General features: G+C 34.1%; 1 protein-coding gene across 1 annotated transcript in view; it reads left to right on the forward strand.

The window, feature by feature from the left end:
• The window catches only part of FCHO2 (FCH and mu domain containing endocytic adaptor 2), an 86,197-nt gene that overhangs the window by 31,863 nt on the left and 29,554 nt on the right, over positions 1-24,780 (forward strand). Inside the window, exons 9-12 of the mRNA XM_054289977.1 lie at positions 9,652-9,696; positions 11,846-11,918; positions 14,886-14,910; positions 22,279-22,333. Of these exons, the coding sequence (XP_054145952.1) occupies positions 9,652-9,696; positions 11,846-11,918; positions 14,886-14,910; positions 22,279-22,333 (198 nt within the window). The remainder of the gene's footprint in view (positions 1-9,651; positions 9,697-11,845; positions 11,919-14,885; positions 14,911-22,278; positions 22,334-24,780) is intronic.

Raw genomic sequence — 24,780 nt, forward strand, 5'->3', positions numbered from 1 at the left:
GGCCTTTTGTAGCTGCCTATTGTGAATGCTTTAGTCCTAAATGTCCATGAAAAGTACTGCTTACGTGTTTTTTCCAAAACAAATACAAGAGTGTCAGAGTGAGCTGCACCACAGCTGAAAAGTAGTGCTAGTAGTGTTAATGCACAGCTGTGCTCAATCCATGTTAATGGTTTTGTTAAGTTAGAGTGTTGTGTTAAACGGCATGTTTTGTATCTAATGAAGAAATGTACCAAATGAACAAGATTAAGCAGTAGGGAAAAAAGAGGGTTAAGAATAAATGTATTACTCCTAAAAATTTTTAGAAACAAGTTAATCCTTTCCCAGACTTTAAAAGTCAATTCCACTGAATATGGAAGTTTGCTTTGATTAGCACTTACTAGCATTTTATGCGGTTAAATAATGAACTCTGTTTTGAAAGAAGGACTTTAAACAGTGCTGGGTGTGGCATTTATTTTTTTCCGTGGGTTCGTTTGATAACATAGTAGTTTACAGCACATATAAAAATAATGTTCTAGGACACTAAACAAGTTACAAAGTAGATGTAAATAAACACTGCAAATGGTTAATACTGACTTTTGAACAGCTCTGCAGGACATCTTTGAGCTTCTTTTCCACAGGGAAGGGTAACAAAGCAAGTATTTATTTTATGTTCTTATGAATTATTTTCTTTGTATTTTCTTTAAATACTGTGAATACTTTAGTGCTGCTGATGCTTGTGGTTAAATGCACAAATAGCTTGGAATGTCACAATTTCTCAAAGATTGTGCCCACATATAGTTCTACACAGAGGACTGACTGAGGAATGAGCTTAGTTTATCAACACTGACAGTGTCCATGGGATTCAGCAGAGTATTCTTTGTAAAAGAGGGCAGACTACTACTGTATTTCAGAAGTTAATTAAAGAAATTAAGTATGAATATTTTTGAGGATTTGACGAGAAGCTGGGCTTGAGGCAGGTTGAAAAGTCTTTAAGGGTCTTATGCTGTAGAACTGATTTTGAGAAGGAGATACAAGCTGAAAAGCTGTACCAACAAATGTATCTTAACTGCTGTCCTAGATGTCTGTTTTATTTTGCCTAAAAAATTCGGTCCTTTCAAGAAACTGCCAAAGTGTCTGTGGGCTTCTAGTCTGAAGATCTACCAGCATAAATTTTTAATAATTACATATATCTAAGTTGTAAACTTGTTTTAGAATGCAATTTATTGATTTTTAATGGTCTGGAGAGTTGTAAAGGAGAAAGTTTTATTGAAAGAAATATCTGAATGCAAGTGGAAGAATCATAGCATTGATAAAAATATCTTGGACAGCATCAGTAGACATAATAGGGCAAGAGCTAGATTGTGGATGATCTGGAACACGCAGTAAGATAAAGTACTGTTGGGTGCACTCAATTTTTTTTTCCTACAGGCAAACAATTCAGTTTTAGCCTGCTATTTAAAAGAGTTTTTTGGGATTGCAGGAGCAAAGCAACGTCCATTTCAGTAATTTAAATAGGAGGAATATTTTAACTAGGAGGTAGTCATCACAAAATGCAGTAGGATATATGATGGATTTTACTATGACCAGAAAAATTTAATAGCTTTAAAACAACTGAAAACAGAAAAAACACAGAGATGTATTTTATGTTGATAAAGTAAATAAGACCTGGACTTTACTTGTATAAAAACATAACTTTATATATAATTAACATTTAGGAAAGATTTGATATTTTGAACTTAGTTATTTGGGGTATATTTTTCTTTTAAGTTGGGAAATGTTCTTTGTTTTCTAATGGAAAAAAGATCTTTTTACCTGAAAGTTCTGAATGCTATAAAATATATTACCCTATTTTTGCTCCATAGGGTCATATTAAACATCTTAACTGATTTCATGGGCTTAAATTCAGAACTTCAGTAAGGAACCATACCTCTCTTCATTTACAGAATGTGTGACTTCTAAAAAAGATGTGATTCTGTGAAACTGTCTTTGAATATGTGAGCTATAACTTGACATATTTACGGTGTCTAGTGTTCCAGAATCTTAGCTGAATCTCCTTAAAAGTAAAAGTATCTGTGCAGTTCTTTCATCACTGCATACTTGCATGGTCGTCTTCAGCAGGTGCATCATGCACCATGTAGATGGGCAGAGCCTTTTGTTACAGATACTTATAGACTAGAGTTATGCTGTTGTTTAGTACTTTTTCCACACCTCTCCTTTAATTTTCACAAGACTGCTACTTTCTACACAATTTGATGGAAAAGGAGAGTGTAGAAATGAGGAGGTTGCTAGAGGAAAAAGAAGCTTCCAAAGTACTACTAATTTAGAGAGTCAGCAGACAGCTGAGTGTGTATTTGTACATATAGTGTATGTTAGCCTGACACTTAGCTTATGAGTACTTAAAACCAGACATATTTCACATCCTGTTGTTTATGCAGAGAGAAAATATGGAGTGAAGCTGAAGCAAAAGCAGTAGAAAAGAATGAGAAAAGGGGTTGTAATGCTCTGCAGATTGGTGTATTAGCTGACATTATTTTGCTGCTAACAGACTCACACTTCCATAGATCATTGCTTTCATAGATCATAGCAGTTTTTGTTGTCATACTCGGATATTGCAGCCTAGACAGATCTCTACCTTGAATCATTGCTTTTGATACCTTTCCTGTCTCTTTTGAAAACTCTTGTGTTATCAGAACAGGGAAAAATACTTTTTAACTGATGTTTGCCACCTTTTATTTTAGAGAAAAAAAGAATCTGGTCTTTCCTTCTGATGATAAACATCTTAATTGATAATGATTATTTTAAGGCTACTCAGATTGTGATCCTTTTCTGCTTTGTTTTTGGTCTGTCAGCCACATAGAAAGAGTCCCTTGAGTATAATAATGATATAATGGTATCCCCTTGAGTACTTGCTGTATTCACATAGTTTGCAGCCCAAGGACCAGAAAAGCCTGAGCTGGATAATATTGCCTTTGATTTGGTGAACTGAGTGCAGGGCTGGAAGCCTAATTACAGAATCAGAGGTAAAATTTTTCATCTGAAAAAATTCTTCCCAAGGAAGTGCTACATGTTGCTACTGATAATTGTCATTATTTCTGGTGCCAGTATCACCTCTACCTTTCACTATTTTTTTTCTTTAATTGAATACTATTACTGTCCTATAGTTTTCTTTTTTTAATTTTTTTTAAAGGAAGATTTGGTGAGACATTCAGCATCTCTAGAGGCTGTGTATCAGCTAGGCTGATATATCATTGTGAGGATATAACAGCGAGTAGTCAGAAGTTTGACGATTGGTGTGATGATTGGTATATTTATCGAATTAGATTAAAGGATAAGGTTTTGCCAGTACTATTTCAGTGTTTTCCCTCAGACTGACCTGTTAGCATGCCAGTTTTATTTGTTTGTCCCTTATGCTCTTTTTTGGCAAAGAAGAGCTGACCAAATCCATAAATAAAGATTTGCTTGTAGCAGTTTGGTACTAGCATGATCACTGTATCACATGTATGAAATTTGGCTCAAAGAAAACAGCTGCTCATCTTTACTCTATATTCCTCCAAGGATATGCTTTTATTTGGTTTTATCCTTCTTTTTTTAAATGTAGAATTAAAGGTCCTTTTCTAGGAAAAAAACATTCTTATTGTTTTATAAAATAATTTCTTATGTATGGACAGGCAATAAAAATGGGGAGTTAGTGTTAGAAACACTGATGTTGACGGAATATATTTAGGCTTCCTGGCATCTGAATTTGAAGTTTTTTGCTAAACATGTCACAGGATCAGATGATAGCAAGAAAAAGATTGCTTGTATGTTTGTGTACATACAAAATTGACCTTTGTGATGCAGCTTGACATCTAAACACTAAAAGCAGTCATTTGTTTTGACAGCAGAATTAATTGAGGCTAAAACAGTCGAAATTCCACTTGTATCAAGCTGTTCATTAGGAACTGCTGTCTGGCTTTAGTGCTGTCAGAAAAATAACCTGTTCTGCTATGATTAAATAGCAGAATGATGGTCGGTCCACTGAGTTTGAGAGAGAGGTTGAATAAACTTTCTACTGCGGAAACAATTCAGAAGTGACACACTGCAAGGGGGGTCAGAATGTGCATTGATATCCAGCTGAGCTGTCAACTGGCACTGAGCCAGGCACGCAAAGCTTTGCCATTTGAAGCAGCATGTGAAGCATATGCAGTTTAAAAAAATTGTCCTCCTTTCATGCATGATTTACACTCAGAGAAAAACTTTTGTTTTTGTTGAAAACAAAAATATGGTTTGTTACTGCATTTGTAACTACAGGTACAGATTTATGGAGTAATTTTAGAAGATTTTGCTTGAAACAGATATGTTAATGTTTATGTGTGTGCATGCATGTGTGTAAACTGAATCCTCAGGCTGCAGGGAAAGGCAGTTTTGGGGGGTGTTCTGAGGGTCTGATTGTTTCTAGTTACTGAGAATTTATGTGAAGTTAATACCAGTATAATGTTTCTTTCTGTCGTACATGCTCCCCTTAAGATGGAAAGGACACAGTTTCAAAAGCAAATGCAAATGTAAGGCAGTTCTTATTTGATTTGTTGACTTCTTGATTTGTTTAACTTTTTAGCTCTGTGGGATTTTCCAGTTCATTGATATACATACTGGGGGCACTTTTTCAGGGTATGACATAACGTTATGTTTTCCTTACTAGCAATATTGGTTGACTTTTGCATTTGACTTGTTTATTTAAGAATCCAAACAGTAAAATATTTTTTTCCTCTCAATTGAGGAAAGCAGGAGTTATTTTATTGTTTTGACACTAGCAAAACATTCTCCCTCACAGAGGTTTTATGTAAAAATTATACAGACAGACTAGAAAACCTCTATCTAAGATTTTGTGGAGAGAGGTTTTGTTTTTGTTTTTTTTTTTAAGTAGCAGGTATAAGATAGTGGTTATAAAGATAGTTTCTGTTTAGTTACCTTGAATATACTCTGAAAGTACTGCTGCCATAGATGTGAGCTAAATACATAGGAGATTCCATTAGATAATGTACAGTGCAATTACATCTTCTTAATTTGTCTGTTAAAAAAAATATTATTTCCTTATTGCTAGCTATATACTGAACCTTTAGGGGCATGAAAGCTCACATACTCACATGCCACGTGTAGCAAGAGAAACATTTCATGTAGTTACTGAACAGTCTAGGAGATGCATCCTGAGATGCACCCTTACTTGCTGGTGCTTAATTTATGCAAGTGTCACTTCTTAAATTATGAAATTATGAATTCAGTAAATTATGAAATTAACTAAAATTTAAATTACACTGTGTTGTATTATTGTATAAATTATATTTGTACAAATTACTTTTTTCTGTTCCAGGAAACAAAAGCTGCGTTATTTACAAGAGCCTAAGAACTGATCCAATCCTGGTGTATTTGCTTTAGTCTCTTGTCATTTAGCAGCTGTCTGCCTCCATGTGTTTGTGAAACCATACTCCATTTGCTTTCTCTTCTTGTCCTTATTTTGTCCCTGCTGGTAGAATACTGTGAGCATTCAAAAACTCAGTGCAGCTTGCAGTGATGCTTGCTAGGAAATTGTATGTACAATTAGAGGAGCTTACTGATTTTTAATGTCTGCTTTCTTTGTAGAATACTACTATTTCTCATTAGCACCCAGATAGCTAGGTATATATACTTAAATGGCGAAAATCCCACTAGATACTCATGTCTCTTTCTATTACAAACAGTAACCTTCATTTATGCACTGTATTTATTAACTTTTTTCTATTCTGTGTGTCTACAGTATCAAATACATAAGTGTAAGTGTATATAGAGGTATTTGAGGTGTTAAAGCCAGTGTTAGCAAAGTTTGGATTAATATAGCAGCAGGGAGAGTAGAGACTTTTGAAAATTGTGGTCTCCTTGTAACAGAACATTAAATCAGAGACCTTTGCAAGGATTGAACTAGATCTCAGCTATAACTTTTTATTTACTCTGAAAAAAGTCTTGAAATGTCTTTTTGTTTTTTACACTTTTTGTTTTTTACTGCCATAGTTTTAGAATTTGGTTTTGTGTTCATATGAATGGTTGAGAATGGGCTTCCTTCTCAGTTCACATTATTGTCTTGTTATGAGAAAAAGAACAAAGGAAATTTTAGTACTTTGATTGCAGTACTGCCAAATAGCAGTGTTACCAGTATTATCACCTGCACTAGATGGTTCTTTCAGTGCCTTAGGCTATCATGTGGCATGAACTCTAGTGACAGCTTCAGGGAACGACTTCAGTCCCCAACATCAATACTACTTCTTAAATGTGAAGCAACTGCTTTTCTTTCTTTTAATGCTGCAATGGACAGTGAATTTGTTTACTTGCATCAAAAATTGTAGCCATTGTAATCATTCGCATTTTGAGCTGACACCTTGTCGGTGTTAAGCCTTCATCTACAGTACAATTGTTGGGCACAAGCCTGTTCTGAAAACTTTTTGCATCCTAGAGGTAATGCATCCACCTTCAAAACTTAATGTAGTTGTTACAGAAGTTATTGAGATACCAGGACATCAGTTTGCATGCTTTGACTTCCATTTGTATATTATATCTGTCTGGCAATCTCCATTAATGCCAAACCGCTGGTAGTTCTTGACTATAGCAACTTCTGACTTCTTGACTTCTGATTAAGGAATCAGAAAGATATGCATTATGGTGTCACAGAGGAGAAAGCTTTCTGAGTTGGGATTTTTTTAGACGTTTGGGGAATTTTTTTTTCTGTGCTAGTGCGGCTGCTTTTGTTTCCATGTTCTACACAGTCAGTGGGCAGTGCTAGAAAACTTTCTAAGAAACTGTCTGAATTCCTTATTGATGCTATGCTCTTACAGCAGCATGTGTGCCTAAGGCCTTCTGGGTGACTAGGAGACTGCAGCTAGTTCTAGCAGAGGACAGTGTGGTGACAACACACAGTTCTGGCTGGACAGCAGTATTATCACCTCTTTGGACTCAAAAGCATCTGTCCTAAGGAGACTCCATCTGTTATGCAGGCTGTTGAAAGCTTCTCACAGCTATCCTGTTTTCTAAGTTAGTAGACTATAGAGTGCCACACTAGACAGGAAATGTCTATTTCTGAAATGTTACTTTGATTAAAAATACTATGCCCAGGTCAAAATATGGTACTCTTTAGGCAGACATTTAGGAAGCAGAACTGTTGGAGGTCTGAAGTTACGGAACAAAACTTGTGAGAAAATTTAAAACTGTTAAAAATTTCACTACATTCAAAAGGGCAAGCTGAATTCACAGAATATTCCTTAGTTGGAAGAGTCCACAAGGATGCTCAAGTCCAACTCTTCAGTGAATAGCCCATATAGGGATTGAACCCACAACCTTGGTGGTAATAGCACCATGCCCTAACCAACTGAGCTAATTAGAGACAGTCACTGACATGAATTTCTGAAATTCTGAAAGAAGAAGGGCCCTATACAAATTTGAGTAGGAAAGGTAAGTTTCTACCAAAATAGGTTTTGTATTGTAACTGGTTCACATAATATCTGTGTGTTTTTGTAGTAAGGAAGAATGTGTCTTCAAATATAAATTCTTACTAGGTGTAAAAACCTCACCTTTAAAGACAAGTGTTTTAAGCAAGCGGAATGGAAAAAAATAAGTAACTTGGATATGTTGTTGAAGAAAATCTTTCCTTTCTGATTATTTTAAAGTGGAAGTTAAGATACTGATCTGAAATATGGATAAACTGTATTTAAGCCTTCATTATTTTTTTTAATCATTAGTGTAAAAGTTTTAAAATTAAGGGGATCACTCTTAGTAGAAAGGGTAAAGAAATGGTGGAATTCTGAAAAAGCCTGAGTATTTTATTCCTCTGAAAATATATTTAAGTCTCAGTGTTTACAGGTTCCTTTCTTTTGCTTTAGGGACAAATGTCATTGTTTTGGCTTTTTAAAGATTTTTCCTAGCAAAATGAGAATATGTATAGAAGCAAGAAATAGAAGTAGTTGAATCATTAGCAAAGTGATGAAAAATATGATGTCTGAAGTGTAGTTCTGAAGAAGTAACAGTTGAGTTCTTCAGCTTCTACATTTTATGGTATTTTTATGAATGTCTTGCTTAATATCCTGTGAACAATAGTTTAATTTTGTAAAATAAAATGTTGATTAAATCAATATGGAGATGTAGACATGTACTGTTCTAAAAATCAGTTTTCCTGGTCTTTTTTTTTCTGTTCTTTTGTTTTACAAGATAGTCAAGTTTGCTTCATTTTGGAGCATGCTGACTTTGTTTTACTGTAGATTTAGGGAAGAGCAAAGGAAAAAGTATTGGAAGACCAGTGTAAAATGTGCATATATTTATGAGAGAACTGTAAGGAATTTGCATCTTGTCTTTCTGTATTGAATAATTAGACTTGTATTTGAAATCATTTGCTAATTGAAATTTAAAGATCTGTTAAGACTGCTATTTGAGATTTGTCTTTTAATATTCTGCTTGCAAGAGCATCATTTGGAGGCCAAACAATTACATTATGATAAGTGAGATATTGATGGGTTCTAGTCCAAAATTCTGATCCTGCTGTTTACAAAGATTTAAATTTGTTTTTACTGATTAGGAAAATTTTGCAAACTCAGTCTTAATTACAGTAAATATAAATTAATACTTAGAGCATGCCATAATTAAAAAAAAAATAAGTCATTAGAAGTATTTTTTCCCCCCTCTCTCTTATCTGTCACGTTTCTGTACATAAACTTGTGTGCAGGCTATCAAAGTGTTTGTAGAAAGGTAAGGAATAACCCCTGTGGCACAGTGATAGCATGCTAAACTTTTTCTTCTGTGGATACGGATACAAGGTAATCCAACATGGGCTGGAAGAAAAGGTGCCGGCCTGCATGTGCTCTTTGTTTTCATTGCACTTCCACAAGTGCTGGTATGATTCTATCATTCCCTGAACAAGATCCTATAGAAACTCATGCTGTTTTCTATACACATGCTTCCTAAAATGTCTCAGAGTGGAATTAAATAAATTCTAGGTTTAGGAATATATATGAATAAATAAGGCTTAGGACATCAATTTGCAGTGGCAACTGACTGTTGTTAGTGGCAAGTGACTGCTGTTGGACTGTTAATTTGTGGCAAATATAATGTGAGAAATTTCTTTAGATCTAGGGCTTAGCTAGTGTTCTCTTTTGGTTTGGTCCTGTTGGGTCTTAATGATTTTTTGGAAATAAAATTATTTCTTGCTGTGTTTAAGATTTTACATGGCACTTCTGATTGTGTAGGCTATTGGCTGTGGAGAGGAAGCAATAGAACTAGCAATGCAGGGTTAGAAAAAGTGTGACTTTCAAAATTAGGGCTAAAGCTTTTCCTTTTTCATTTTTACTTATACAGTTCTTGTCCATTAAAAGAAGGTAAATTTAAAACCTTACACTGATGCTATATTATAAATGCAATTTTGAATGAAGACACCAATTAGATATAGGCAATTGAATTGTAGTTAGATGATGACTAGTATTTTAATTTTTCAATATGAAGGAGTGAAAAAACTGCTTCACGTGTGTGATTTTGCAGTATCTTTGGCCATTGGCAGAGTAATTGTGCCTTTCATTTGCTACCAACATTTCTGATTGGATTATCTCATATTTTCGGGAAATATTGGTTGTCATTAAAAAAGATGAAATTTGACCTAATGTTTATCTTCATTGTCATTTTTTTAAGGACCTATTGAGTTTGAAGAATGTAACACATCCAGTGTAGCTGAAGGTGAGTTGCCATAGCATAGTTATTTACACGAGAATTCTGTGGAGTAGTACTTGAACTGTGAAGCAAAGGGTACTCATCAGTGTGTGAGTCTGTATAAATGTAAAGTGCTCCAGTAGACTAAAATGCAGTTTTTCTTTTGAGAAACAAACTTCAATGACAGTAAGACTGATGCCTTCGGTTTTAGCTTTTAAATTTTTCAGATTCTCTGCTGCCTGGTATGCAACTCTGAAATTTCATATTAGATATTAGTAGATTTTCTTCACCGGGTAATTAGACAAAACAATCCCTTCCCAAGTAGAGAATCACAGACAACCATTACCCAGAAACCATAAACAGCGGCAAAGGGAAGGGGGCAAGCCATGAGACTTCATGACCTGGAGCTGTAATTGCACAATTGAACCCAATATATAGTTGAACCAAAACTTACAAAAGTATAAAACTCATGACTGGAATCCATCTTGGATTCATCCTGGGTGTAGCCCTGACCAGGCTCTTGTAGTGTCCAAGGCATATCCTTTTAAGGCATTTCAGTAAATACCTGTTTTGTTCACTTAGCTAAGTCTAGTCTCTGTTCCAGATCAGCCTTTCTAGGCATCAAGTCCTATAAAAGCTTTAAAAGAGTAATGCATAAAAGTCAGATAATTTGAGTGTTTCTTACATGTGTACTTTGGCTAACACTTGGTCTTTGCAGAGGTTTGGATTTGATTCAGTTATGAATGTGTTGTAGCTTAATTTGCAAGTGTCAAAACAATGGGCTCTTCCCATTGTTACTGTGTCAGTTAAACTAAGGCTAATGTAGTGTTATGGTTGCAAATTCTTTCTTTGTTGGTGCAGCCTTTTTTACTTAGGGGATTGTTTAAAGTGGTTAAGAACTGCTTTCTGTCCATAAGCTATGTCTTTACTTGTGGGACTGAGGAGTCAGCAGTATAACTTACAGCATCCAAAAGCTTTTTTAAGTTGCCAAGATTTTGGCTGAGACATAAAATCTCTTCTAACTGAAGCAGAGAAGATCCATATTCAGAAATTAGTCTCATACTCCATTTGCCATTATTTTGGTCTACATAAGACACAGAGGAAAAACAAAGCCCAGACAATTAAAAATAATCTTGGAAAAAATTATGTTCCTCAGTATATATTATTGACTCTACAGCTACCTGATTTGAGAAGTGGAGACATTTCTTATGCACTGTGTAATATATTTTGGTAAAGGTAAATTCAATAAAGTGCTTGGATTAACAGTGGTTTAATTTTGGATACCAAATTATTTCTACCACTCTCCTCAAAAGCATGCTGCCAGTAGTATCATGCATCAAAACCAAATTGTAGACTAGTTGGATCAGATGCTTGCACTTAGTCATTTTGTTTGGCAGTCTGCTTTGCCTCAGCAAACATTGTCAAGAAGCAGATGTGGCAGTAAGTCTGAGGGAATATTTAAGTGTATTTTAGTTTTAGTACATTAAGTGGGAATGAAAGTAATATGAAAGCAATGAAAGTACTTTTTTCAGTACCGTAGCTGTATGTATCCAGTGCTAAAAGCAGGGAAGAAACAAAAGGGGAGAAGTGTAATTCCAAACTCTGTGAGAAGCTGTATTGGAGCTGGATGCAGCACTGGGAAATCATGAGCTCACATCAGCTGGAAAGCCAAGAAACACCCTTATTTGTAATGGGACCAAGATACTACTTTTGAGGAAAGACAGGAGCTTGCAGCTTCTGGGAGCACACAGGGCAAAAGAAATAACAACAGGGTAACTGTTGAACTGCCGTAGTTGGGGAAGGCAATGCTCAGTTTCTCATCCATGACTATTCAGTATCACTTGGAGCAGCATCCTATTGAATTTTTGTGAGCAGAATCTTCTTCCTCAAAACTGTTTATTAAAGAAAACAGAGTCTTTATACCCAACTTGGAGATCCAAGTCAGTTTTTTAAGAATTTTGTAACTAATGTGTTGAACCCTATTTTGATTTTTTTTTAAATTGGTATTTCGCTTAAAGCAAATTGGAATACTGTTCCCTTAGTTTGGATCCATACCTATCTCCACTGCATACCTGTGGCAGCATTTAAAACATTGGATTCATGTGCATCTGTGTTTGTCATTGCTAAATATGCCTTTATCTCTTTGATCTATGAATGAAAAGTGTTTGTTCCGTAGGAATAAAACCACGGAAAAGGAAGCCTTTTGGTTTATCAGGAATAATGAAAAAAGAAAAAGATACTGAATCTGTGTAAGTATATTTCCACCCTGAAGCCTTGTTTTGTATGAAAACTAGTAATGGGGATAAAAAATAGCCAATATTTAACCAAAAAAAAGGTTTATAACAGCCGTTTGAAGGAACACAATGAATACAAAAACATCACAGTTATTTACAATTTTTGTGACCAAGGATTTTAACATAAATAACAACAAATAACAGGCGTATTCATAGTAGTCAGCTCATGTCTCATTCTTTCCTGTGCATAGGTAAGTAGTTTTCCATTCTTCTACATGTCAGCTTTGTAGATAATGTAATTTACATTAATCCTAGTAAAATATGTCTGTATGTGGTAAAAGTACTTGATGGCTGTGTTTGCAGATTTGAAGCTTCAGGTATTCTTCTGTTTGAGGAACTTCTACATATACCGTCGAAGGACAGAAAAATGCAGTATATCATGAGCACACTGCCTTCTCAAACACCATCACTCTAGATCAGGACTGATGTCCCAGATATACCCTATGCCATATTCTTTACATGTACTCAGTCTTTGAGGAGTTAATCTGTGCAAAAAGTGAGTTTGAATAACAGTCCTGAGGGGAATTATTCACAGTATCTATATTAGTATTTATAGTCAGTGTATTTTTTTTCATATTTCTACATGTATTTTCTCAAGAAGACAGCTTACAATTTGACAACTTTGACAATACAGAAATATTCCCAGAGGCAACATCTGCATATATACTTTTTAAAAATAATTTTTAAACTATTCTACCAGTGTTAGTTTTTTTAACATACTGCTGGAAAATTCGCGACCTAAGGACAGCAGGTGCTAGTAGTATTTTGTTTCTATATTCACACACTCTATGAAAGTGCCATAGGCATTTACAGAGATTCTTGCATTAAACCATAACTACTAAATGAACTAGAACATAACAAATAAATAACAGAGGCTTCATTATGTGTTTACATAATATGTTTTAATACTTCTTTTATGATCTCTTTAAAGATATAGATTGCTAGTCTGTATTTTGTCTGATTTAATCTTCAGCTGATGATCCTGTTACAAACTGGAAATGATGAAACTGTCATCAGAAACTTCTCTGCACAGAGAAATCAAGTCCTCCCTTGGACTTGTGTATATTAGTCTGTGAGCTTGTTTCATTTGTTTAGGACAAGCTTTCTAAATCTAGAAAAACTCTCATGGTTAGTAGGCTTTTCAGTTTGTCAAGATAGTTTTCAAACTGTTGATGCCTGAACCGGTGTGTCTAGTAATGGTTTTAATTCAGGGAAATACCACACAGGGTGCATTCTCTTATATATTGCTGTAGTTTAGCCAGGGATCACACTTCTAACCACTGCTTTGCATTATTTGGTTGTTTCAGTTTTTATCTAGAATCCTTAAATTCCCTTATAAAATCTCTGTTTTCTGAAACACTACCTTATAGCAGAAGCATGACCCAATTCTTTAATTAAAAGGAATGATCTAGTAAATCTAGTGATTTAAAAGTACTTTTATCTACAGCTTGATGTCCTTGTTCTCCACCTCACCAGCATTTGTAAACTGCTGTGTTTTCCTTGCATCTATAGAACAGATCCTGGGAGATGTCGGTAGTACTCTTCTGAGTCTAGATCTGCCATTTCTGTTTAAGATATCTTAGCTCACTAATTTTGGACATCTTCATTGTGGGCTGAAATATATTCATTCATTTGCCTTATATTTCACATTTCTCAACTGTTACGTACCTCAGGCTATCTTGTTTGCATACAGACACTTTTTGAAACCATATCTCTCAAGAAAAGAATATGCCTTGTCTTTTCAAGTAGTAAAATATCTTTCAGAACAGCTCTGTTGCTATGAAAGATGTAAACCAAGTAGAAATTTGATCACATATGTCTTCTTTTGTGCCAGGCCTTTCAGAGAAGATGAAGTCCTTCATCTCACTGTCATTTCCTTAACAAGCTGTACTGAATTTTGCATTAATGCTTCCATGTTAGCAAGTTTTTTGCACCTGTTTTTAACACACTGTAGTAAAAGCTACATTTTTTGCTTTTAGCCTATTTATTTTTTCAGAGAAGATGTTTTAGATTACAATGCATTTTGTTTTTGCCATGTTCTTTTCTCTATACATGCATGTGTCGGATGTTCAGACTAATGATATAAAAACATTCTTGCTCAGTTGCACCATCATGATTTTTCAGGGTGCAAATTAGAGAGGACTTGTACGCTACTCAAGTATTCCCATGTTCTGTAAATGTAATTGCTTCTGGTTTTTGAAGGCATCAGAGAGAATAGTGTCATTCATTATTTTAAGTATTCTACTCAAATTGAAGTTGCAGTGGAAAAGTGTAACACTTGTGAATAATGTGCTTGCAACCACTGCCTTCCTGCAGACAACTTACTTTTTTTTCCTAGAAGTGCTTTCTAGGAGGATACTCAGTTATTTTGTTCAGCATCTTCTAGTACTTGACTGCAACTATGCTTGACAAACATGAACTAAGAATGAAACTCTAAAAGAGAAAGCTCTGAATTCCTCTCAAGAAAATCTTAATTTCTTTGTGAATTGGGTTTTGTCCAAAACATTTTGCACTTGCAGGTAGACTATTTTATTAGGATTGGTGACTTCTACTTATTGCACCCATCACCCATGAAGACCTGAAACTTAAAGTATATTCATCCAGAACACAGTGTGGTAGTCCTCAGTTTCCTTGATTTTTTTTGTTATTATTTCTAATTCTTTTCAGTAATATGTGAGTTTGATTTTTCATTTTTTTTTCTGATTTTTTTCTGCAGTGTTTTGAGCATAAGCTGTCAGCTGTTATTTAAATCTTATTCAGTTGAATGTGGATTATTTAAAGTAAAAATTTGAAGAGTATGAGAGGCAAAAGGGTCAAATGCACTGTCTTAAGTTAATTGAAAATATTGGAGGAGATTTTGTGTGAATAAAATAAGTTGTGCATTCTATAATTGTAAATTTTCTTTTTTTTTTTTTTAAATAGGGAGTGTCCAGATGCAGACTCAGTCGTAAGTAGACTTATTTCCAAAATAAATACATATGCTTATACTATCAAACCCCACAATCTGATGAAACTCAACTTACATACAGTCCCTGCAATACATAATTTATCTGGTAAAAGATTTAGTATTCTTATTGCATACTCTAAGTGTTAATTTTGTGCAGTACATGATCTTCAGCGGTATGTACAAACAAGTGTCAGTAATACATTTTTGTTTCCTAATAATATTAGGTTTTAAGCAAGGTGTTTTCACTGCAAGTATATGTTACTTTATTTTTCAGCTAATAGTCTGAATTCCTTGGCTAATAGATTCTAAGAAAGAAAAAAGATGTTGTTTATTGTGGACTCAACTTTGTGTTGTCATATTCCTCTGCTTACTACTGTTTCTTTTGAGAAGTCCTTCTAATATTGACTGGGTTCTGCTTTACCACTGGCGATAGAGTGTAGGAATATACTGTTTAAAATATGGCTGTAAATGCAGCATTTCTAGATGCACTTTATTAATGGTCTAGTTTTCATTACTGTTAGGTCTGTGATATGCCTTACAAATTTTTTTAGTCAATTCAGGTAAGTGGCTGTTTCAAATTAAATTAAATATGTTAATGATTTTAATTTCCCTAATTTAGTCTTTTCTTTTTATGCAAACACATATGTTCTCTTGAATTAACATATAACAAAGATTGTAACTCCCTGCAGCTATGTTTGGGAAAAAATTACAGAGCAATCTAAGTGATTTTCTGTAGGCTTATTTATTTTTCATTCATTCATTTAGGTGCAAATTATATTACACAATTTAAGTTTTCAAGTTCACTTATTTTGTGAATTTTCTGATTTTTATTTGGTAACTAGGAGGTTTTAGTACCTAATATTAAAATTTGTTTTGAGAATCTTGATTTAAAACATCTAGTAAAACTATCCTTCTAAATGGGGAAAATTAAGTTTTGCCACATAACAGAACTGTATGTGTAAGAGCAGATGTGTAGTTCTTGCCAAGACAGTTACTTTATATTGTGCAGTCATCTTGAATTACAGTAAGTTTCTTTCCTTGGGTGCATTTAAAAGAAAGTAACAATAGAAGTATCCTTATAATTTTCAGGCTTCTCATGGAAATAAAATCATTTGACAGTTCAGGTTGAGTCATTTGAGTGAACCACAACTGGATTTGACTTGCAGTGTTTATTTTCTATGCTTATTTTGTCTCCATGTTTTTGGAAAACAATTAGTTAAAAAAATTCAAGTATAAATTGGTTTGACATACTATCTGGCTACATGAGGCATACCATATGATCATCTAGGTTAATTGTTGATACTTTTGGTTTGACTTTTTTTGCCTGCTCAGTATTTTGTGACTGCATTTGGAATTTAAAATTTGGTCTGGGATTTCTGCTTGCTTTTTTCAAGCCACAGTAGTATTCTGTATAGTGATTGAGTGCTTTAAAAGCAGAAGTCATTATTGTAATTGTAGTGAAAAAATTGCAGAGATTCATTTCATCTCTAACAAACAAGCAGTCCAAAATGCTTTTATGTTTTAAGGCTGGAGTCCTCTTCTGAAAGGTCTCATTTCAAATGCTTTTAATTTTTCTTGGCTTTTACTTATGGGTTTCCTTTCTGTTTAATTTTTCAAACCTAATCTAAATGCTTTGAACAGTCTCTATCATCTCTAGGAAGATTTGTTTTGTATGGATATTTGCAACAAATAATGCATTTCAAGAAAATGAACTTGGAAAATTATTATTAAACAAAAAAGATTAAAACAATATTAATTTGTGTTTGATTGCTAAGAAATACTGAGGAATAGACCTCAGAAAATTCAGCTTAAGATGTCCCAGTTATTATTTTGTCAATTTTGATCACTCACAGAAAGCCTCTCTGGCATATATATGATTAACATGGTCATTTTTTAAAAGGTGGCTTTTGTTTATTTGTCAAGAATTTTAATTGTGTGAAAGGAATGTAAGAGATAACCAGTCTTCAATTATATATAAAGACCAAGGTAAAAATACTGCAAATTTTCAAGTTAAGGATGTAGCAAGAACTGATTTCTGTATATTATCTACCAGTTCTGTGTGCTTCTGTGGATCTTTGAACCTACTATGTAGTCAATACCGTGAAGGCCTTCTCACTAGTGCAAAATGTGTAACACAGTCTATCAAGCTTCTATTCTGTTTCCAAAAGCAAAATGGTGAGATGGGTCAAAAATGTCTTTTGTCCCAAAATCTTGTCACATTTATATGTGGTGAGACAGATACGCTTATGCTCATCCTTTTTGTAGCTGCCAGATTGGAAAATAAATTAATAAGACATTAATTCCAGTAAGTATTTTTTTGTAATGGCTGTAAGAGGTTTTCGTGTGCTCACAGTAGGCAGCTGTGGACTGAGAACTGGTATTTGTTGAAAAAGTTGACCACTTCAATAAGCAGTCTCTGTTTAAATATAGGTGACAGTATCTCATGAGATTTAAAATTCCTGAGTTTTTTATATGTCAGTCTATAGTGTAACTTCCATTAAGCTAAACCTTGATAATTGAGAAAAGTGGAAAGTCTGTAGTAGAAAGTGTCACTTGAAAGAGGTAGAAGACTGACTTTGTATGGGGGTTTTGCCTTAGAACATTTTTCTAAAGGCTGAAATGTCTTGTTTCCCATGAGTTTGCCATGTCTCTAGAGATGTTCTCTAGGAAGATATGAGCTCTATAAAAGCTTTTATTTCAGGAAAACATTTACAAGGTTCCACTTTGTGTCCAGTAAGATCTGAATTGGGATTGCAACCCTTCCCTTGGTTAGGATGCTTGCTGATCTCGTTCTTCTACTTCACTGCCTATTTTCATGAAGACTGTAGGAATGTAATTATCTTTGAGTTCTCTGTTCTTTCTGTCAAATCCATTTGAAATTGTCCAGTAAGTTCAAAAGTAATTAAGAAGGGAGTCACGGATGTACAGAACATAATGATGAAAGGTTTTTTTTCCATGGGAAGCTGAATGCAAGCACCTATCAAGGCATCCAAAACTTTTCATTAACCTCTTAATATGTGAGATTATATAGAATTATAGACTCATTTTTTTATTTTTGGGGACTGGTTGAATTTGGAACCATCAATTTCTGAAAAGTGGAACAGAAGTGTAATCTAATATTTATTGAAATTCAAGTATTTTTCTTTATTTGCATTTTACAGCATTTTGTTCTGGCATTTTTCAAATAGTTGCTATTGAGGAAAAGGTTTTCTGTCACAGCACAAGAAAGGGGCACTTTGAATTCCCATTTTTCTTTCTTTCTGCATTTCTGACAATAGGAGAAACTGACTGTCTGCTCTCTTCTTCTGTGTCTTTTGGGTTAATAGGCACCCTAAGGAGAGGAGGCCAATATTATGCCTTTGTCTTAACCTAAGTATATGTCAGAGTCAAATTTACACCTCAAATATGTCAGAAGTGGAGAGCCTTTTTGTTCTCTTGTTCAGCCTGTGTGCTTCAGCTGTTTACTTTGAGTCCTCATCCGGATTACAGGAAGCCAATTGAGGTCTTGCAGAAAAAAATAGAGTGAGCTGTTCAGCTGCATTGCATCTTGAGGCATACCCTCAGGAAAACTTAATAAAGAGTTGTCATAACCACTGTAGTTATCCCAGGAGAAGAGAAAATATAAAGAAATCAAACTGGGGCATGGTGAAGGTTCTTTGCTTCTGGACTGATGACCAGCCTGTCAGCAGTGCTAGTGTTGCAAAGGACTAAATGATGTAGCTAGACCACAGTGCTCTGTAGTCTAGCTACATCATTTAGCCCTTTAGTCCCCTGTCCTCTGTATGTAGCCCAGAGACACTAATGACATGGTAATGGTGTGGCTTCTTCAATCACTTTAAATGACAGATGGGACAGAGCAAGGAAAGTAAAATAAATTATTCACCAAAGCTGAAAAATGTGTTTCGTTAATAGAATGCTTGGTCCTCAAGCTTCTTATATAGGAAATTTAATTTTATTTATCAAGGCCTGATGTTTTATTTCTTTGAAAATTTATTAACCCCATAAAGGTTGTGGAATATGCCACAGCAAAGACAAAGGTATATGACCTAAGTTTCTGGTGTATGTTTAAGGCTATATAAGATCACAATTAATGCATTACATCTGCAAACACATGGCTTTTACAGCTACATGTTTAGTTGCTTAACAGAACCTCAGAAAGGCTTCCCGGAAATCCACCAGGTGCAGTTGCTTTTGCAGTTGCTTTCTTTCTAGTTGCTTTGCAGAGTTCAGTTCACATGCATAATGAGGTAGTTGGGAGCTTTTTGACTGTAAACAACACTGCACATATTTGTGTAGGAGGCTAAAGCAGACCTCCATCCCCATTTTATTAATAATAACTTTTCCCAAAGGCAGAAGTTTGCAAAGATCATCATCTTTGTGTGTTGAAGTTCAAAAATTATATATGTAGGTTGTGAACTTAAACTCTGATCAGCATGGTAGGCAAATCAGGTTTTATTTGTGTTGTGTGCCTGATATTTAAGATACACTGTTATTCATGACATAATATGTAGCTCTGTAATTGTAGGAGCGTGGAAAAGGGAGTAAACATTAGACAAATAAATGTAAATGCCTCATTAACATCAGATTCATGAGTATGTGTCTCTCTCAGGTTGCTGTGTTATCTATTCCTGTTAGTAAATGTAAATTTGCAAATGAAATGTTGGTATTTCAGAAAGCATATTCATCAGTTCAACCATTCAAAATATTAAGAACAGTATTTTGAAATACTAGTCAACTTCTAAGATTGTGAAGTATCATTTTACTTGTGTAATTTGTAATCAGACACAATCTGCCTTTGTCTGTGCAAAGGTATATCAAGTATCTATTCCACCCATTTTTTACGTTGGTTTATACAAAAATATAAATTCAGTATCTAGTTAATTAAAGCAAGTGTTAATGATCATAAATTGGCACAAGACTCAATCAATCTGAATTGCTGACAAGGCTAGAAATACAAGGCATATTATTTATGTGTGTATATGCTGTTTCATGTGAGATGTTTGAAATTATTTAAATCCATGTATTTAAATTTCAAATATAGGAAAAAACTACAAATTAAGTTTTCTGGTTTTCTGCACAGAGTTTGAAAAGAAGTGGTAGCATAGACTAGCTGAAAGAGAAGGAAGGAATTTTCTTCTCCTGTGTTCGGAACTTAAGCTGTACGGTATTCATCTCTGTTATATACATGAAGTTGTGAAAACAGACTGCATGCTGAAGGGCTATTTCTCAGGAATAGATGATTCAAGTACATTATCAAGATCAGAAATAATTGTCATGAAAGTATTAAGAAAGAAAGTTAAATATTTTAAGATTTTGGTTTTTTCTTAATCCTAGAGATTATTCAGTAAATTAAAAATAATACAATGAAAATAACTTCTACAAACTTAAGTTCTCTCATAGTTTAATATCAAAACAGTGAGTTTTGCCAGCTACATTGTGCATGCTGTGTCAGCCCAGTAATCATATCCTGTACATATATGGCCCAGTTTTAAGAAAAATTAATTGTTGTGTATTTAAAGATTTTTATTGATTTTCAGTTCATCTTGACCATGAATGTCCCTGATCTATGAAAAATCACCTGGTGTGACAACTAAATTAATTTCAGAATTCAGAATTTGTAGTATTACAAGAAAATAAACTTATTCTGTAGCTATAGGTTTTTGTTCTGTTTACTTTGATGTCAAGTTTCATTAGTGGTTTTTGGTATATAAACAAGGTCAGCTTGAGGTCAAGCGTACCTAAGAACCTTGATTTGAGCAAGTAGAGCTAAAGTATTGGACCGTGTGATTGTACTGTTATTACTTTTTTGTTGGTGTATTTATTTATTTATTTATTTTGATGTGGTATTTAATTTGGTATGTCTTACATCTGTACAGGACTGTATTTCTTATACTTTTCTTAGCAGAAAGTTTGAGCTATGTGTAATTTCCATTTATTTCAGAAGTGCTAAATTTAGGGAACTGTACAGAAGAGACTTTCTCTTAGTGAATTATCAGGCATCCCATTTGTGATACCTGTAAAAGATACAGAAGGATAACTACATTTGAATCATTTTAATGTTCATGTTCTATACTTCCAAAGCTGTTCAGAGACATTCTCTTTAAACTTGGCTTCAAATTTTATCTGAAGTCATGAGGTTCCTTTCTTGTCCACTTGAAATCACCAGCATAAGTCATTTTGTTGTATCTCTTGACTTCTAACGGATTATGTTTTGGCCATACTGTGTATACATATCTGTTGGTCAAATTGGTTCCCAGTACCTGTTTTCTGATAGAATATACTGATGCTACACTAGAATAAATTATTTTTATATGTATACATATTCTAATTTTTATAGCATATTTGTAACTACTGAAATCACTGCATTTTGAAGACACCTTGTTTGTGTTTTTTGTGATAAACTTACTGAGACATTAAGCAGTTCACATACACTGCCTATGCATACAAAGTTGTGAGTGGATTATTTTGGTTCTGAGTGGGGAAAGTATCTACATATCCATGTTTTTCCTGTATATGTAACACATGATGCAGGGGTTTTGTGCATTTTTAAAATTTAGATTAACTTGGAGACTTGTTTCTCTCTGTCCCAAAGTTATTTTAATGAAACTATATGCTTAGCTGGGCATTCTAAGTTATTTTAACATCATTCTTGTCAATTTATGTTTAATTGCCCGCAAGAACAGACATACAGAACTTAAGTTCCCAGATGCTTATTGGCTTCGAAGATTCAGGATAGTGTTGGAGATTTGTAAAGGAAAACTTGGGAATAAAATTTTGAGCATCTGTGATGTGGATATTCTTTTCTGAAGTAACAGTGCAGGCATGCTGCCCTTGCTAGGGGAAGTGGAATTGCAAGCAGCGCTTTGGCTAGCATACTTAAATATTGACTAGTACTTAGGAAAGGTTTTGCCTCTGCACCATCAGAACACCTTGTGTCTTAGGTGAAAGCAGTAAAAATTGGGAAATTTTTCTGGAGCCAAGAGGATTATAACCTAATTTAACTCAATACTAAAGCGAAAATAATATTGATTTCTGTCCTTTTTGATAAAGTAATTGATTAATAATGAGTAATTAGTAATTACAATTGGTAATTAAGTAGTGATTGATTATTTAAAGCAGATGCCCTTCAAACTTGCCAGTTTTCTCAGGAAATTTAGAGCTTGTTTTGTTACATTTTGTGGTGAGATACCTTCTGAATGACAGATCATAACTTCAGATAATTGTAATAATGTTGAATAAAAATCACTTTCATGAGTTGTTGCAACTTTAATTTGTCAATGATGTAAAATTCGGTCTGATGTAAGAATGACTTACATTCTGGTTTTTTTAGTTATTTATCAATAGCATAATTTTTGTTGTTGTTTTTAGAACTTTCCTGATGTAGATGATGAAGGATACAGCATTAAACCAGAAGCAACACAAGATATCCTTTTTACTATTATTGCGCCAAGTTATTTGATGCTATTACAATTCTTCGGAAAGAGGAAGTACTGACTAAAAAGTTAAGGAAGATGAATGACATTTATGCCTATGTTGCAACCTTGTATTCTTACACTCGTAGTTTTTGTAAAATGAACCCAGTTTTTTCTTGGATGTGTGTGTGCAAATGTTAAAGATTAGATTAGATTAGATCTGATCTGATCTGATCTCTTGGGAACTTTAAAAGGACAGTAAAAATGAAAAGCAAAACATTGCCAGATCCATTGCAGATCCAAAATTCCACACAGATCTCTCTCCATGAAAAGCTCTCAGAGAGTTTATAAAGTTTGCAAATTTTTTAAAGCAAATTGAATGGTTATCTGTTCTATACCTGCACCCTCACTTTTTTTTTGTAGCACTAGAGTTACAAGTGTAGAAATAGAATTTCTGTTACTTAATGAAGTCATTACACTACATACTGTTTCAAATTGGTGCTTTTAGCTTTTACAATCTTTTTAATAACTTCATATTGAAAGCTTTATTGCTTTCATATACAGAGCAGATTTTGTTCTGAGTCACCTTTATTGAGGCTGAAGATTTTTCTCTGCCATTCCCCTGTTGCTTTGGAGAAAAATTCTTGTCCACTTTTTTTCCTACCACCACAGAGGAAAGTTCTACTTAAGAGCTGGGAATAGTTACCATAGATCTAAGCAAGCTTAGTATGTTGGCAAGATAGCTAATTTTTGGAAATGTATTCACTGAATTTTCTGGGTACTTCAGATAAAAGGTGAATTTGGGCTGTACCATTACCTTAAATTGCAAAAATGTTTAAGTAGTTAACAGCTCATTACAGTGGCCAGGTCATCATCATAATTTCTTTGTTTTCATCAGCTTTGCAGAATATTCCTCTAATATCCACATGGAAGAGTCTTGTAAGAATAAAAGCCGTTGATGTAATCTGTTTAAAAAATTGATATAAAAGTGACAGACTTTTATCCAGTTCTAAGAGGATTGTTTCATGTTTTGCATGTATTTCTGAAAGTGAGAGATAAGTTAACAGCATTCGTGCTTATCATGATAAGTGAACAACATTATTCATACTTATTCATTTGGACATCTTATTTTTTATTATATCTTCTTGTGAAACAAAAGAAAAGGCATACATTCTATGAAAAATATCCATGATTTTCAATCCCTCATAAGGTGGTACTTCAGCTGCTGAAAGTCTTGACCAGCTTCAGGAATTTATCAGCTCACTTTCTCTTTTCCTCCCTTAGCCTCTAGAAATTTATTTTGTTACTGGGATCTCATGAGATAATTTGTTGGAGGACATTGTTTTATTATAATGACAGTCAATCATAATAAGTGTGACTTAAATCTGTATAGGCCAAACACTTTACAAGAACTGTCTTATTCGTAGGAAATTAATCTTGAAGGTCAGTGATAATGTTCAAGACAAGAAATATGTTGATGAAATTAGAATTACTTTTCTTTGAAATCTTTTCTATAAATGCTTCATTTTGAAACAAGAGAGGTGTAAAATAAAAATACTTGGCTTTTTCCTCACCACAGCTTTCAGATCCTTTCAGCTGAAAGGGATTTGGAATGTTAGGTTTAAAACTTTGTTATGGAATAGTTTGAAGGAATTTAATGCAAAAGTCTGTCGTATTTTCAGGTGAAAATAACAGAAGTGACTTAGAGAATACGTACACTTCTTCCAGGTGGTACAAAACTTTGTGTTTCTGTAGATGGAAATTTTCGAATTTTTCTTGTCAAAACAAATGCAGGTTTTAAGACTTAACTTGGGCCTTTCAGAGCTTTTCTTCAGTGCAGCTCCTGTGCAAATAAAGTGCTGTTTATTTTCCTTATTTTGAGGTCTGAGATGTCATTATGATTTCTTTCTGTCCAAAGATGACAGTACTTTAAGCAGCTGACATTGTTCAGTTTACTGTGCAGTCTTCTGTTTAACTGGCATCCTTAGTAAAGACATTTTTAGTGCCACACTGTAAGAGGAACAAGTAACGGTGGCTCCTGCTCTTTCCTTCACTGTTTATGTTAGGTACAGCTACCATGGGCATTTCACTGCTTGTTAAAAAACGTAGGCTTTTCTTCATTTGATTTAAAAGACTTCTAGATTTTTCATACATCCCTTAGAAACCCTGGTGGAGTCTTGCAAACTACAATTTTGCATGTAGAATTGCTGCTTTAGAATCTTAAATTTAACCTTATGCCTTCAAATATGCAGTTATTCATTTATATGACAGATACTGCCATTCTTCAGTTATATGACACCATGGTTTTTTGAACAGAATCATCATTCTGAAGTTAAATGGAATAAACCCCTAAATTTTAACTCTGAATTGTGCATTTTGGACTGTGGATATATGTAAATGCGCTAAGAGATCACTTAATATGAGCATTTCATGGATCATAATTATAAAGTAGATTAAG

The sequence above is a fragment of the Melozone crissalis genome, unplaced genomic scaffold (genome assembly GCF_028551555.1).
Source record: "Melozone crissalis strain CALT ecotype California unplaced genomic scaffold, PUWL_Pcris_2 ptg000005l_1, whole genome shotgun sequence".
Classification (NCBI taxonomy): Eukaryota; Metazoa; Chordata; class Aves; order Passeriformes; family Passerellidae; genus Melozone; species Melozone crissalis.